Source organism: Miniopterus schreibersii (genome assembly GCF_964146895.1).
Source record: "Miniopterus schreibersii genome assembly, chromosome: 7".
NCBI classification, from domain to species: Eukaryota; Metazoa; Chordata; class Mammalia; order Chiroptera; family Miniopteridae; genus Miniopterus; species Miniopterus schreibersii.
The window spans coordinates 71,199,102-71,215,251 of record NC_138108.1 but is presented as its reverse complement, the minus strand read 5'-3'; the positions used below and the strand labels follow the sequence as shown (position 1 = coordinate 71,215,251).

Below are 16,150 nucleotides of genomic sequence, written 5' to 3'. Positions count from 1 at the left end.
CAGGGAAACTGAGACAGATAACTGAACAAACCAGTGGAGCAATTTACAGCAGATACGGCAGGGCACCTCCCTAGAGATACCATCTAGGCCTCAGTTGTGTTTCAGCCCCAGGCCCAGAAAAGCAGCAAAACCAGGATCAGCTGCAATGACTAATGACCCCCTGCGCTGACACTGAGCAATCAAGTGGAGACCAGGACCCTGAAGGAGCACGTCTAGAAAACTGCTGAATATTCCCCTGAAGCCCTCCCCTGAGGCCTCTCCTGATTCCCGCCTGCCTGTGAGAGATAAAGCTTCAAGGCAAAGGATCCAGCAAGTGCTCTCTCTCTGGGGAGCAGCCCCCACCATTCCCTTTCCTCTCTTCATCCCCCACAGGTGTGCATCTCCTAAACTCTAAGGGACCCCAGGAGACATGCAACCAGGGGAGCCATGGGCAGGGGCAGCTCATCCCAGGCCAATCCCTGAACCTGATCCCAAGGCCTCCTTTTCTCTGAGTTTCCAGAGAGCTACGCAGCACAGCCTAGGCTCTCCTGTTGCTTCTATACTAAGCCGTCTCTTGCTTTACTGTCCCCAGCTTTAATAAACGTTCCCTCATAGTCACCTGGACTCGTGCTGTGAAATTTTTCCTGCACAAAGTGAAGAACCCACACACTACCGGTGGGCCCTAGGCAGACCTGCTCAGGGCCGGGTCCCCTGTCTGGTAATATTGCCAAATAAGACTCTTGGATAGATTTATACCTGAAAATATAGACTGAGTGTAGGAAAAAATAATCAGAAGCTCCAGTAGAATTTTAAAATCCTCTCATCTCATCTAAAATAACAAAACAAAACACTAGCAAACAGAAAGTCATCACTCCAAGAAGTGACAGCAAGTTTTTACACTTTGGTGCTCAGCTGTCAGATTTTCAACTGTTGGTGTGAATAATCTACATTATAACATTGTTTTCTTTTTATCTTGGCCTAAGGATATGGGTACTGGGACTCTTTGAAATATCAGATAAAAAGGAAAAGAAAAAGCTGTGTGAGGCAGGAAATACGAGAATGATGTCCTATCAAGGTAATGATAACACAGGTATCCAAAACAAGACAGGCAGAACACACAGGGTGTGTGTGTGTGTGGAGGGGGGGTGCACCCACGGATACCACAAATCAAGAACCTTTTAGAAATGCGTAAAAATGGCAGCTCCTTATCAGGACTGCACTGCAATAGCCCTAAATGTCAGAGTGTGGAATCAGGAAAGGGTTCCTCCCATCCATTAGTGTTTCCTGCAGAGGGCAGGAGAGGAGGTGAAGGGAGGAACTCGCCTGACTGTGGATGCAAATTCCCTCTCTGTCAATTACCAGCTGTGACGGAGCCTCTCTGTGCCCATGTCCCCATTTATAAAATGGGTACAGAGACAGTTTCTCCCTCATAGGATAGTAATGGAGATTAAATCGGTGAATGCTGCAAAGATTATGGAGTAGTATCTGACATGTGATAAGCACAATGTATTCATTAAATAACATGTTTGCTAGGGCCAAATAGTATGCTTCTTTGCCTAGGGATCCTCATATTAGAGTCCTCCGATATTTATTTTTGTTGGTTTATTTTTTGCATCAAACACATGCTTTATACATTGTATCTGATTTCTAGTTTTTGTTTTCCTCAACAGTGGGACAAGACTTTAAAGGCACCTGAGTAGCAATATGCATGCAGAATACCTCTCCACTTAACACAATTCCCTGTCTCCCACAATTTCTTTACAGTTAGACACCTATTATTCACTTGATCATAAATACTTCTTTTTAGTGACTTGCGTTGCTAGATACTTTTGAAGCACTCAACTTTGTTTTATAGAAACAGTTCTTTTTGCACCATATTTCATTGATTTATATAGTAGTTAAAAAATACATACTTACCATGACATGCACTACTGGCATAAACATACTGAGTTACAAACATGATTCATTCATACTAAGCATTCAACTCAACTGGTAAGAGAAGTACACTTAGTATAGAGCTCTCTACTAGTTGCAAATGTTCAGTAAGTTAAGAGTCTTGCTTAATATATGATTTACAAGAGGAAATGGTAAGCACTGGTTAATCTGCCCAGTAGGTTCAAATAAGTTTAGTTAGACACTCCAGTTCCATCAAGATAATTACTTTCAGATTTCATTTGCGATTCTGGCTTCTCAATTCTTTAGAATTTAGCTCAAATTGTAAATTGTCATATAAAGGGCCTTCTTAATCTGATTTGTCACTACACACCATCCCAGAGATAATCACTCTGGAAATTGGAATCAACAGAGAAGTTTATTGCTATTCTTAAGATTTTAATTTTAAGGTCAGGCTTTTTTCCTTTCCCATCATGGACCTGGTTGGTTTCCTTTGTAAGTGTCCCAGAATCCATCAATGGATCCATAAAAGGACCCCCTTTTGTTCCTCTTATTGGAGTTGACTAATAATATCCATGCAATCTTTTATTCTCTATTTTTGAGGGACAAAAAATTGACGGTTTCTTATAAGTTATTTTCTTTTCCACTCTGTACAACCTATCTACTAAAGTTACAATGGGCTGGTTCAACAATCTTCTTTCTACAATTCTCTGTAGATGGCTACTTCAGATTGTGGAGACCATTAGCCTGTGTTCAGCAGATAACACTGATGAAGTTTTCTAAGATTTGCAGAAAACTACTGAGAAACCTACTGTACTGAATCTCCAGTCCATGGGCAGAGCTGTAATGTCTACAGTATTTAGGACCAGGCACAGTGGTGGACTTGCCCCATCCACCAGCCACACCCTCAGATAGCTGGTCTGGTCGGGCGTGCCACACAGTTGCAAAGCATCCCCATTAGACAGGAAAGGTTCAGAAGTACAGAGGCATAAAACTCTTAGAGGTATGCAAAATAACTCCCCAACCTGCAGAATGAATCTGCATCATTTATTCATTATTCCACTCAACTAGTAATGACAGAGCTCCCACAGGTGCAAAGCAAGCTCGGGCTGCTTCTCCCGTAGCCAGTGCTCCCTGTGTATTTGTGTCCCCAGAGAATGACAAATCATGAGTCGAATAACAAACAGGCCACCTGACAAGCCAGCGAGACTGTCCACGACCGTGAGCTATAAGGTGTTAGAGGGCAGGCATCCCGCTTTTTATCCTTCACAGAACTTAACGGCCCATCATTTTCCAGGCCATTCACAGGGGAACGGCTCCCGAAAGTGAGGACTGCTCGGGGAGGAACAGGAAGCCTGTGGCCTAAAAACGCTCATCGAATAAACACTGAGTCCTACTGTGAGCATACACACCATTCCCTGCCATTTGGATGGAGATTTAACAAATTCGTGACGGCCAACGAAAAAGCTTAAATAGCTACGGTACAGGTCTTGACTGTGGAAACAAACCATCGTGATTCAGAAACAGGGAGAAAAATATGGTCCAGAAAAGCCTCAAGTGAAATTAGGGAAAACAGAAAAAGTCATGAACATGCAACAGATGTTAAAATAATTATAATATTGATTATGAGAGAGGGAAAGAAATACAACTTTCTACGGATGCAAGATTCTCTATGACCAACATTTATTGTGTGCTGGACTAGGAAACAGAAGATTTTTTTTCACACAATTTTTGATCCGTAAATTATGAATTATGCTTTAACAGATAAAGCAAGAAGGAAATTAATTTAAGAGATGAGATCTTTTTACAATTCAGAAAGCTGTTTTATTTTAATTTGGGGGGATTACATTTGATGTTCAGCTTTACTAAACATCTTTCTTTCTTTGAGATGAACTGCAATTTTTCATTATTTCCCTGAGAAGTCCAGCAAAGATGTTTGTGTGAAAGTTCAGAGGGGAAATTAGCAACACCGTCTCAACCATCTGGAAAAGTGAACTTTCTAAGATAATGGAAATGCTCTATATATACACTGTCTAAAATGGTAGCTGTCAACCATATATGGCTTTTCAACACTTGAAATGTGGCTAGTTTGACATAGGGAACTTCATTTTAGTTTAATTTAACTTTCAATTTCAATAGTGCCATGTGGCTAGTGGCTACAGTGTTAGTGTAGTTTAGAGGATACCTCTATCTTTTCTCCTTCTTTTAGGCAATTAGGCCAGGCAGCTGGGGATTATTCTTTGTAAATTAATTGTATATTGCCCCTGTGAAACTTCACATACCCTTTGCAAGCCAAGCCTCAGCATGCTCTGAGCAAGACTCACAGAGCTTGTTTGAGCAAATATGCATATTGATATGATTTTAAAAAATAGAACACAGGAAAGATCAGTCCTCTACCTCTCTTTGCTAATTCATGTGTTTTCCTGCAGTCAAATATATTATTGAGAACTTTGTCAAAATCAGCTAATAGGTTTGATACAGTTTTAATTACCTAGTTATTAATAATAGGAAAGGAGCAAAAGGGAAGGCCAGACATCATAACATGGCCATCTAGGCAGCTTCACCAGGAAGCTGGAAGCACCAACTCATTCCCTGTAGATCACTGGGGGAAGGGGTCCAACAAAGGGGAGATAGATGCATGCTCAGTGATGTTGGGATGATGTAGGGAAGGTACCTGTCAGTCAAACCTGGGAATAGAAATAACTCGCTAGAAGGAGTGGAGCCAAAGAAAGCCCACAAAAATTTGGGAATACATAATCCCACAGATGCATAATCCCAAGAAGCTTCCTCTCCTGGCTCTTGGTTCTTGTGCCTCTCCTCCATTTGCCTATGTTCCTGGAAGACGCAAGGCCCAGGACCATGTAGACCTCACATGCAATGGACTGATGGACTACAGCTGGGAACACAAACTAAGCTAGCCTGATGTTGGATTGCACTGTGCCCAGACATGGAATGGAAACTCTGGGTAATCCTAGCTCTGCTGAAGCCACAGCTGGACTTTCTCCTTGGCAGGATGAAGGGAAATGGGACCTTGGAAACTTAGGGGTTTAATTCCACAGAAATAAATCTTTCTATAATATCTCATCCTTGTGTGTGAGTCTCAGAAAATTATTTTTCTTATGGCATTGCAAGAAGCCCATTGCCAACAGCAACAGGTGGGAGAGCACCCCACCGATAACAGTTTTACTTTCTATGACTTCTCATGCTATAAAAGCAAGTAAAGAAAGAGCTTCATGGAAGCACTTAGACAAAGAGAACCTGTAAAACACTGAGGCAGAATATAGGAAGTATTGTGTTATGAGGAGGAATGAGAGAGAGAGAGAGAGAGGGAAACCCCAGGCATTATATAAAACTCTTCCTTGCTTACTGTGGAATACGAGATTACTAATACTGGTCTCCCAAGTAATTATTTCCTGACGCCGTTCTATAATTTTGCTTAGTTTACTAGGGGGCACCTTCTGATTGTCCCTTTTACCACTTACTATTTGTTGATGCATTTCTTTATCAAAACGTAGCTTTAAAAAGTCAGAAATTTGAGAAACGTTAAATTTTAATGACATCCCTTAAGAGGGGAAAGAATGAAGGTTCCAATGTAATATGCCTTGCCCGTGGAGACAGTGATAGCATTTGAACATAAGTAAATTCTTGTCAATAGTATTTCAGTAGCAAAGATCATTTTCCACAAAAACACATACCTGGAGGAGCAGATCAGAAGTCGGTCGGAGCCGCTGCTGGAACAGGACACTTAACGTTCGGTTCTGTTGTTCCAAGTCGCACACTCTGGTCTTCAGCTTTACACATTCCTCCCTTAGATCCTACAACAAACACATCGAAGGACAAAAAGTCTAAAACTGAAAGATACCTGTGCATCTTATAACCATATTTTATCTGATATTTCAGGCACGTTAGTAAAAAATACTATTTTTGTTCTTCGAAGCCCACAGAAATAAATCACACACAGTGTTTTCTTCCACGGCCCATTGTCTGATAGAAAGACTGTGTGCAGGGAAGACCAATATTTTTTTTTATATATAAAAGCACCTTGAAACCAGAAATGCATTCACCCAGCATGCTATTTTTGAAGATGGTAAACCTTCGCGATATAAAGTCAATTTAAGTTTCCACCTGCGTAGTCGGCCTTTTCATTGTCTCCGTAAAAGCAATCATAAAGCACAAACCGCAAGGACAGTAATGTTTTCGCAGTGAGTAGAGATGTGATGAACTAGAGAAACTGGCTTCTGATGGCGCCTTGCCCCGTCGTTCGTGGGAACGAGCTGAAATTCTGGGCGCCGTGGCCCAGAGAGCCGGCGATGCGTTTAGTGCGGGCGAGGCAGGTGGGGAGTGAGCGGCTTCGAAAGCTTTGACGCATTTCGGTCCTGCTGCTGGGGAGGAGAGTGACCACCTCGCCATGGCTGGGGGCAGCTCTCTTGAACAGCTGACACCACAGCGGCCACTCCCAGCTTTGGTGAGGGAGCCGACCCACAGCACTGGGGACTCTCCGAGTCCCACCAAGGACCTGCCCCCAGACTGGCTTGCGATCAAGACACTAACTGCTCTTAAATGTCTACACCCTCTTTGATGGGGCTCAAGAGAGACTAGAATAACTCCCCAGTTCAAGGTTCTTCAAAAAGCTGACTCCGTTCTACATTTTGAACTTTACCTTTCAGTATTTCATGATTTTTTAAAAAAAGGCTTTTGCTCTTAACCACGCAAAGAACAGGTCTGCTTGTTGTTCTCAAAGCTCTTCCCCCGCCAAGGCCATTTCCCCCGCATGCCCTCTTCCTCCGTGCCGCTCCCTGGCATCCAGCTCAACTCTCCCTGGCTCCCCGCTGGCCCCACCTGCTGTCCTGCAAAGGCCGCTCTGCTCCCGGGCCGGGAGCTCCTGACCCTCTGACATGATGCAGTGAGCGCTGCGCTCACTTGATCTTCTATTTCACTCCCTAGATTATCTCGTCCATCAGCTGTCACTGTCCATCAGCTGGCACCGTCCATTGGCTGTCACCATCCATCAGCTGTCACCGTCCATCAGCTGGCATCGTCCATCAGCTGTCACCGTCCATCAGCTGGCACAGTCCTCCGAAGGCGCGCAAGAGGCGCCAATAAGCAGCAGCACACTGTCTGAGACGCTTCTGCACCCTGCACGGCACCTGGAGAGGCAGCTTCAGGACTTCGGCGGGAACATTAGGGGGACGGAAACGGTGACTTCTGTTCCCTGGTGATGGTGCACAAAGGGAGGCAGCCTCTCAGCGCCTCTGGTTTGTCCACTGACGCTTTCTGACGCGGGCCGCCACAGGCTTTACAGGAGGCTCTGTAGGCAGCAGAGGCCCCGGTCAACAGCTCTGACCCCGCGGTCTAAGCAGGAGTCACAGACATGAGCGGGCCTGTTCCACAGTCTGTGACAACCTAAGTGTGAAGCCAGAGAGACCCCGCTTCTGGGGCTTTGCCAGAGGTGCCATCACCATATCCACACGATTCACTGTATTTACAGCGGACAAAGGAACAGGCCCGGGTGTCGCTCACCGCACGGCTCTCACTCCCCTCCCCTTTTTAGTAAAATGGGTGAAGCTTATGCACAGGATGCTTTCAACTGATTGCTGCCTACAAATGTGGAGTGGAGAAAGGGAAGGTCAAGTTCAGAATGAGGCACTTGGTACAAGGTCTAGGAGGGCATGGCATCCAAGGCAGGGGCAGGAGTGTGTGTGGTGCACAGGTGTGTGAGCGCACCCGCCCCTCGGCAGGGGCCTGGGGGCCTGGGCACTGTTTGAATTAAAAGGCTAAATGTGTTTCTTTCACTTAGAATTCAACCCCTGTCTGTGTCTCATTAGTGCTAATGTTTGTTCTTAGCATGTATATAACACGTCCTGCTCCCAAACACTAATTGTTGTTACTACTGCTAATTAAGTAATTAATAAAACTTGACCGTGAGGTAAATACATATTAATAGCACCAGTTAGGTGGGACACACACTCATTCTCACGAGCCAGTGAAGCGATGGGAACAGGAGCACGCAAGTGTGGGTTTGCAAGGAGAGAGTTAGACCTGTAAGGAGTACCGTCCGCAATTTCTAGCAGCGAAACTGGTAATAACATGAAAGAGTTCTTCAGGTGGGCAAAAAAAAGGAAAAATAAAAATAAAGAAAGAAAAAATCAATATACACTATAGAGAGTTTTTGTACAAGTGTCCAAATTCAACGGCCATTACTATTACTTAAGGTGGTACGAGGTCATTAGCAGGAACACAATTTATCGACCTTGAGAACTGTTTGTTCATCACTTGGCTCATCCAGACCAGCACAGGGCCAGGGGAACGTGGGAGCTTTAGGCATGTGACACTGGTCTTACGGTCCCTGATAAACAGAACTGAGCTGCACTGAAAACTCACAGACATAAAAGAATTGTCAGTGCTGTTCTTTTAAATATTCTTGCTCCCTTCAGTCAAGCTGTAGACAGGAACTGATGCCAGACAGCTATCATCACAGGAAATTGTAACAAAAACCACATGCGGGTGTCCACGTGCACACAGATAAACAGAACTAGACCAGAGAGATAGAAGGAGAGAAAGAAAAACAATTTCCCTGACTACTACAGTGAGAGCAGGGCAGAGCGGCAGCTGGCTGGCTGCTTCCTCTGTGCCCACAGCGGGAACTGTGATAAAGGAGAGTCTGGCATGTGTTAGGGCGGGTACAAGACCCATTGCTCGGACCTCAACACTTACAGAGGCCAGAACGAGACTATCCTTCCAAGTAAAGCATTAGAAATAAAATAACTCCTCTGTTTAGATGCCGTTGTTTGGGACTGTGGCTCACAGCAGGCGCTGGGCCATCTGTCCTGTCTCACAGCTCTCCTTTCTCTATGACTCCCTAGTATGTCTCAGGTCTCAAGAGGAGGGAGGACCCCACTGAAATGATAGGGTTGTGTCTTCTGAAATAAACAAGGAGACATAATCTATCATCTTATCAGTGAGGAATAATGCCAAAGATTTGGCTTAATTGAATCTCATGTGAGAAAGTATAATGGTCTCTGGGTTCAAGAGAATAGCCAATCCTGTTTTCTTCACAACCTGTATGTCACTATCAACTGGAATCAGGGAGTAAACATTACAGCTGAATGTGAGGGCAAATATACTGAGCAATGAGGTACACTGATCAAAAAGGGCTCTGTGTGTCTTAATAATCCCAAATGACGACTTCCCTGGACCATGCGCACATTGCCAGTTTCACCTGCACTGGGATGGAGAAGATGCTGGGTTCCCTGCTATACAGCACCTGTGCGGTACAGTCACTCCATGCATTTAGAGCAAACCATTACCTGGCTCCCTGCTGACATAAATCTATGAAAATGCTGATTGCTTAGAAGCTGGGTACTTACCCTGACATTATCACCAGACGATTGTTGCTAACTATTTAAATCTGATTTTTCATGTAACAATGATATTACAGTAGAACTATTCCAGATGCAATTTATCATGGGAACATATTGGATTGGGAGGTAAAAGGCCTGCACACCGGGCCCATATGACCGTGAGGAAGTAACTTATGCTGGTTGGGCCCCAGTTTTCTCCCCTGTAGACTGAGCTACTGCCCAAAACCAGGCTTTAGAAAGAAGGAATATCCCCGCTGCTTCATGAGACGGCTTGCAAAGCACCACTTCAGTCCTTCCCTGAAGCCTAATGGACCCACCAGCCTCTCTTCTTGTGAGTGGCTGTCATTCCTTTCTCTTTCAAGGATCCTAAAACTTCTGTGAAAAGAAAAGCCATTTCTGGAAAAGGCTGGTCAATGTCAGACTAACCAAGGGCCTCAACATCAAATACCATTAAAAGGCAAGGCAGGTGGCTAGCTGAGTGACCAAGTCAGGTCAACTCTGATCGACAGGAAGTGGTGAGCTCTGTGGCAAACTGAACGCTATGAGCTTTCATCCTAAAGACATCTGGATTAAAACATTGTAAGTCTGGGGGATGGCTAAACAGTTCATGCAATTAGAGTGAACTGAGCCCATTACCAAAGCTGGTTGGCAACATGGGTATTGAATGCTCTCTAAAGTCCTTGGCAATTGTAAATTCTATGGTCCAGATTAAGATGTATATTGAGAAAGCGTGACTCCAAATTTATAGACAGCTTTGACTCCACACAGGGCGAGTCCTGGATGTTCTTGCCAGTGAGGCCTGGCAACATTTCCAGAAGTTTTAAGAAATCTATTGGCTACTTCACTCTTTTATTTCTTGCAATCGTAAGTAATGATTGGATTTCAATCCATCTGCTGATTTTCATAGCATCTCCTCTGCCTGCTCAACTCTAGTGGGGGAAACAGTAAGTGACCGAATGGGATCTAGCAGGCTGAATGGTGCAGAGGACAAGAGCATGGAATCTGGGTGCAATCACCTTAGGTTAAAGTGCGGGCTATGCTACTTCTGGCCATTAGAACTATGGGCAGATTGTTTTTAGTCCCATCACACAGGGTTGCGGTAAGAACAGATGACTTAGTTCATTTAAAGTGTGGACATGGAGTGTGACTCCTTGTAAGTGCTCAGTAAACATAGGGGTGGCAAAAGTAGGTTAACAGTTGTCCATATGGAAAATAATACAATAATTAATTAATAATAGTACAGAAATAAAACTGTGTTTCGTGTACTCATAACTGTAAACCTACTTTTTCCAAACCCTATATAGACCCCCTTCAAGGAACCAAATCCTACACATGCCATTGCTAGACAAGCAGATGGGAAACACATAGGCACTTGAAATTCTCCCAGTTTCAAGCTACAAAATCATGTCCAGCTTCTACCCGAATGGCCGTATTGCTAAAGTCAAGATCCAGGAGCATTATTCTACGTTGGTGAAGATAAAACACCATATCACTACTTGGCTACCCTAAAGAGCATGCAGATAAGGCTGAAGTTGTTGATATGCTGAAAAATAGCTGCTGGGAAAAATGCTCTGCTTCCAAGTTTGGCGTTAGTGGTAAAACAAACAAACAAAAACAAACAAACCACAAAACAAACAAACAAACAAAGATTGAAGAGCCTAGGAGAGTTCCATTTTCAGTGAGTGTAATTGCCTTAATGAAGATAAAACAGATTTCAGACAAAATAATTAAGCCCGATTATTGATTTCACAGCACTTGTGTATACTTGAACCTGTGATTTGGAGCCCTAAATGGAAGTGAGCTGGGATATTATTGTCACGTTAGCATTATGGACCTAAAGGAGGTACAGTTTGTACAGTCTGCTCTATTAAGGGGATCCACATCGTTTTGAGATACACTGAATGAGCTGACTAGGGCAACATATGTACATTTAACAGAAACTGATAAGTTTATGGAAATATTTTTTTCTATTACTATTGTGACAAGAAGCACACTCTGGGATGTTCGCCTGGGCTGATGCAGGGATGCCATGAAAAATGCTGTTCTGGTTGCTCAGAGAGGAACTGACACCACGGCACACTTGCCTTTGTGCCGTAACAAATGATATATTCTAAACCTGAAGAGTTATGACTCTAATTTCACCTCGAGGATTACTTTTGTGACTTGGATAAATCTCTCAAGATTTCTGTTTTGACTGGGCTTCTTTAAGAGGTACATCCTGTTTAGAATTAGTTTTCTCATCTGTATTTTGGAGACATTTTATTTCCTACCTTGTGCTCTCAATTAAGGAAATTCTAGTCATTTTTACAGCAATTTTAACACCCTATAAAACCGGGAGGCACACGTTCCTACGGAACATGATTCTTTTGGAACCCCAGGGAGCCCAGCTCTCCTGCTGCGGGATTGAATCCCTGAGGCACACAGCAACGCGTCCTTCTGGGCCTCACTGCTAACCGTACCAGGCAGATTAATCTGTGTACTAGTTACTACCTGCATTTCTGCAGCTATTTTTTGTGGCTGACCTGAAGAGTCCCACTGTACCAGTTTCCTTGTTCCTTTCCTGAGGCACCATTGGAAAGGACAGGTGTGAGAAGTCTCCAAAGGTACACGGAGCTGCAAAAGGTGCTCCCTTCAGGTCTTGGGTCTGTAGTTAAATGAGCATAGAGTTTCCACTAGGAGGGAAGCCAATGAGAAATTAAGCCTTTGAAAAAGGAAAGGCATTCATATATGTTGTGACAGAAAGTGTACACTGTTCTTCAACATCTGTTTGTCCCCTTCTTCGACAATAAGATGTCATTAAGTTTTTAGCTGGGCACATTCCCAGAATAAAGAGTTCATCACCAGCTTCCTTATATGTGGCTCTGTGACTACGGTCCGTTCAAGGAGGTGCACGGTAGGGAGATAGGAAAACTTTTGAAAGTCTCTCTTAAAAGACAGCTGGTGTATGCCCTTTACCCTTTGCATTTTCTTCAGCTTTTCTTCCTTCTTGATGGATGGAATGTGGATGTGATGACTGGAGCTAGAGCAGCTACTTTGGACCATGAAGTGACCTTGGAAATGGAGGCCAAATCTCATTGAACAACAAGATAGAAGCCAGGGACCCCATGGACTTCATGGGGCAGTGTCACCATACCGGCCCTATACTGCCTACCTGTGGATTTAGATGTGAGAAAGAAATAACATTTTAGCTTATTTAAGCCACTGTTATTTCAGATCTCTGTAACTCAAAATGGAACCTAATTCTAACTTTCCATAAGTATACTCACATCTCATTACATTATGTGATGTTAATAAAACCTGAAGCAGTTTTTGCTTGTAGCAGAAAACATGATATTTTGACAGAGGTAGTTGGGGGAGAAAGTCTAACAAAAACATTATCATCATGCCTCTGTAGTGTAAATTTAAATAATATTTATTTAAATTATCCATGAGAAGTGGTCAACTCCTAATATAATTATTTCCAACTAAAACACAAAAGGTCATAAATTATTTTGCTCTCATTAGCCACACCCTCCTGAATAAGCCACATGATCTAAATTTCCTTTTATAGAGGAAATCTCCATCTCACGGAGAAGTGACAGAATAAACAAAATGTGAAGGACCTAGAATCTAGCCTCTGAGAAACATTATGGAAAGAGATGGGAAAGGATCAATACAATTCACCAGCCAAATTTGGGTAATTATTTATATTGACCCAATAACATATCATTATCTGAAGGTAGGGTAGGGAGATAGCAAAGACGGAGATATAGAAATTTCATGCTCAGAAATTACCATTTGCTTTTCCCCTAACTTGATCAAGGGATAATTGACAAATATAATTGTATAATTCAAAATGTACAATGTGGTGATTTGACATACATTACAATGTGGAATGATTACCAATATCAAGATAATAAACACATCCATCACCTCACATAGTTAACTCTGTGTGTGTGTGTATGTTGTATGTGTATGTGTGTGTGTGGTGAGAATGAGATCTCTTGTTAGCAACTTTCAAGTCTACAATAACACTGCCATTTATTCTATATTTCCACCACAACAGGAACTGCTCTGCATGGCTCCTTTCGTAGAGGGACCACAGCGATTCTGGGAGGTGGGCATTGCTATCCCCATTCTACAGAAGAGGCACTAAGGCCCAGAGAAACTAGACAACTTCCATAACCTCAAAGATCTCCTGCTAAATGTCTGGCTTCCGTTAATGGTGTCTGTTAGAGGCTACTCATTTTACAGGAATTGGAGGAATCCACCAACCTATTCAATGTTTGCATTTGCTAAGTAAAACTGATAGGTTTGCTACTCATCTGGGTTCATGGAAATCTTTCATCTTCAAAAGGCTTTCTATTACTTTAACAAGAGTTTGAATTTTATGACTCCGTCGGTCACTGATGTTACTTCATACACCATCTAATACACACACAATTTTAACCTAAGTGAGTAAAGAGAAAAGTATTGCATCTATCAGTCACAATCTCCTGATTTGACAATACCAGTTCCCATCTATTCACATAGGTACTTTGAAAATAATAGAGCCAGAAAGTGACCTACCTTTTGAGTGAGTAGAGCTTGAACAACTTGGTTGGCTACCTTTAAAAAATAAAGAAAAGAGCTGTCAGGATAATCATGAGGCTTTACACGCATGGACTCTAATTTACCAATACGTTCCCCACAGCTTACTGTAGCTAATTAGCTCCTCATTTGCCTCTGCCCTCCACTTCTAGGGGACATTTCATCTGCTCAGAATAAGCCTCTCCTTCCAGGTAATATTTCGTATTTTCCAAAGGTGACCTTGTTGCTAATTAAGACAGTTATTCTGGACAGATCATTCATACCTTGACTTCCACATTCCCGTATTTGGAAAAATAATATCCTTCCCTATGTAAAGTACTACAACAAGGCTGAAAAATGATATAGTGCAACACACGATCCTAATTATCTGTACACAGCTTCCACACTTTGCTGATTTACCACGTCCTTTGCCTCTCCTTTCTATTGTTTTGCTGTTAGGCTATTTCACTGCGTGAGATGACTTGCAGCAGAGAGAGGCTGATGGTGGGGAAGACGGTCGCCTCACTGTTTCCTGCATGTTCTGCTTTCCTCCCCCGTGTCTCATTTATGCTATCTTATTGTTGCTGTCCCTGTAATAATTTGGTAGTTGTTTACTCCAGTATCCATTTCCCCTTCTTCCTAACTAATAAACCCTGATTTTTTGACTGGACACATCAAACTACATTTCCCAGCCCCCTTTGTAACTGTCACTCTCAGACAAACTTCTGGCCAATGAGTTATCAAAAGACTATTTTCTTGGGCTTATAGGAAGTCTCTAAGAAGAAGTGGGGGGGTCACCCTTCTTCTTCTTTTTCCTGTCTGGGATAGGAAAGTGATGGCTGGAGCTTCATCAGCCACCTAGACCATGGAAATCACATATTAAATATAGTTGGGCAGAAAAATAAAACAAGTCTGATCTTGACGCATGGAGGGGCACTGTCTATCTCTGAACTTCTATGTGAGAGGGAAAGAAAACAGCCACTGTTATTCTGAGTTACTTCCAATATAAAATCAAATATAATTCTTGATAATATATCAACAGAACTCTAATTTTCTTCGGGTATCAGGCAGTTTGGGACAGTGGGAGAAATTGGGCCTTTCTTAGTCCAAGAAAGTGACTTGATTAATCTAAGTCAATCTTAGTAAACCCATTCCCTTATAATGACTGGCTTAGAGGTGTCCATGTGACACAGTTCCAGCTCAGGGCTACATGTAAAACCAATAGCATGTCCCTGGTATGTCAAGGGTCTGGTATTTTCTCCAGATAACCACTCACAATTTCTACATCTACCTATACTAAAAGTTCTTTTTCACCTGCAGATTTCAAAAGCACTTCACAAAAAAATCACTTACTAAATTTCACCATAACCTTGAAGCTTTGTACCCAGTATGGCTACTATTGATAAAACTAAGGTGGACAGGTAAATTATGTGATATTTTTCGGCCAATACATAAACATTTAGTGTGATAACTGAAACTGACAACATCAAAGATCAAGTCAGAATATTTCACTATCCTCGCTATAAGGTACTTCTGTTCATTCATTTCATCCTTCATTTGTTCAATATAAGTTCGTAGAGTGTTTGCAAAGCTAGATGGCTGGGATGTGTTCCCTGGTTTCAGAGGGCGCACAGCTGGTAGGAAGCCGGCAAGAACACAATTAAAACACAGCGTGATAAGCATGTAATCATAATTCTCACATTCAACCAAAGGTGGAGGGAGGCACTTTCATCTTTTTCTCTTGATAACAAATTAATTTTGGTGATGCTAAACTATGTGTGCTTGCATTCCTGTCTAGGAGAGTGGGACAGATTGTGGTAAGAATCTTTCAGGGAGCTTGTTTCCTGGCGCAATACTGATAGAACTGCACACCCTTACCAACAGCTTGCTACCAGTAAGTCTCACAGGATATTGAAATATAGGCTGCCATCAGCTCATGGTTAGGAGGCATTCACACCCCAGCAGTAAATGACTAGAATCAGATGACCTAGAATTGATTAATTGAATTGTATGCACCAGAGGGATTTTTTTCTATCAGAATCCTTTCCAAATTTATATTTTTGACATTAAGTAAAGAGGAAAAGTCTTTTATTGAAACTATAATTTTGAGGAAAATGTATTCTTAGGTTTTTTTGTTTTTTTAAGTGCAGACCAAATTAAAGGAGCTGTGATAGACCAAAATAAATGATATTTTCCTTAACTGGTACCTTTTCTTTTTCTTTTATCATTTAATTTATACATGATCACAATGGCGATAAATGTTATTTAGCCCACACAAATTGACCAATAGCATAATCTTGGAAATCTTTTGGGTTTTAAACATTCATTCCAATTTGTAAGTAACTGAGAATTTAAAATCAAACTATACA

General features: G+C 42.4%; 1 protein-coding gene across 1 annotated transcript in view; it reads right to left on the bottom strand.

Moving 5' to 3' along the window:
* NCKAP5 (NCK associated protein 5) overlaps positions 1 to 16,150 on the bottom strand; it is a 789,197-nt gene that overhangs the window by 161,363 nt on the left and 611,684 nt on the right. The window contains exons 9-10 of the mRNA XM_081142261.1: positions 13,782 to 13,820; positions 5,568 to 5,687 (exon numbers count right to left, since the gene is read on the bottom strand). Coding sequence (XP_080998387.1) covers positions 5,568 to 5,687; positions 13,782 to 13,820 — 159 coding nt within the window. The remainder of the gene's footprint in view (positions 1 to 5,567; positions 5,688 to 13,781; positions 13,821 to 16,150) is intronic.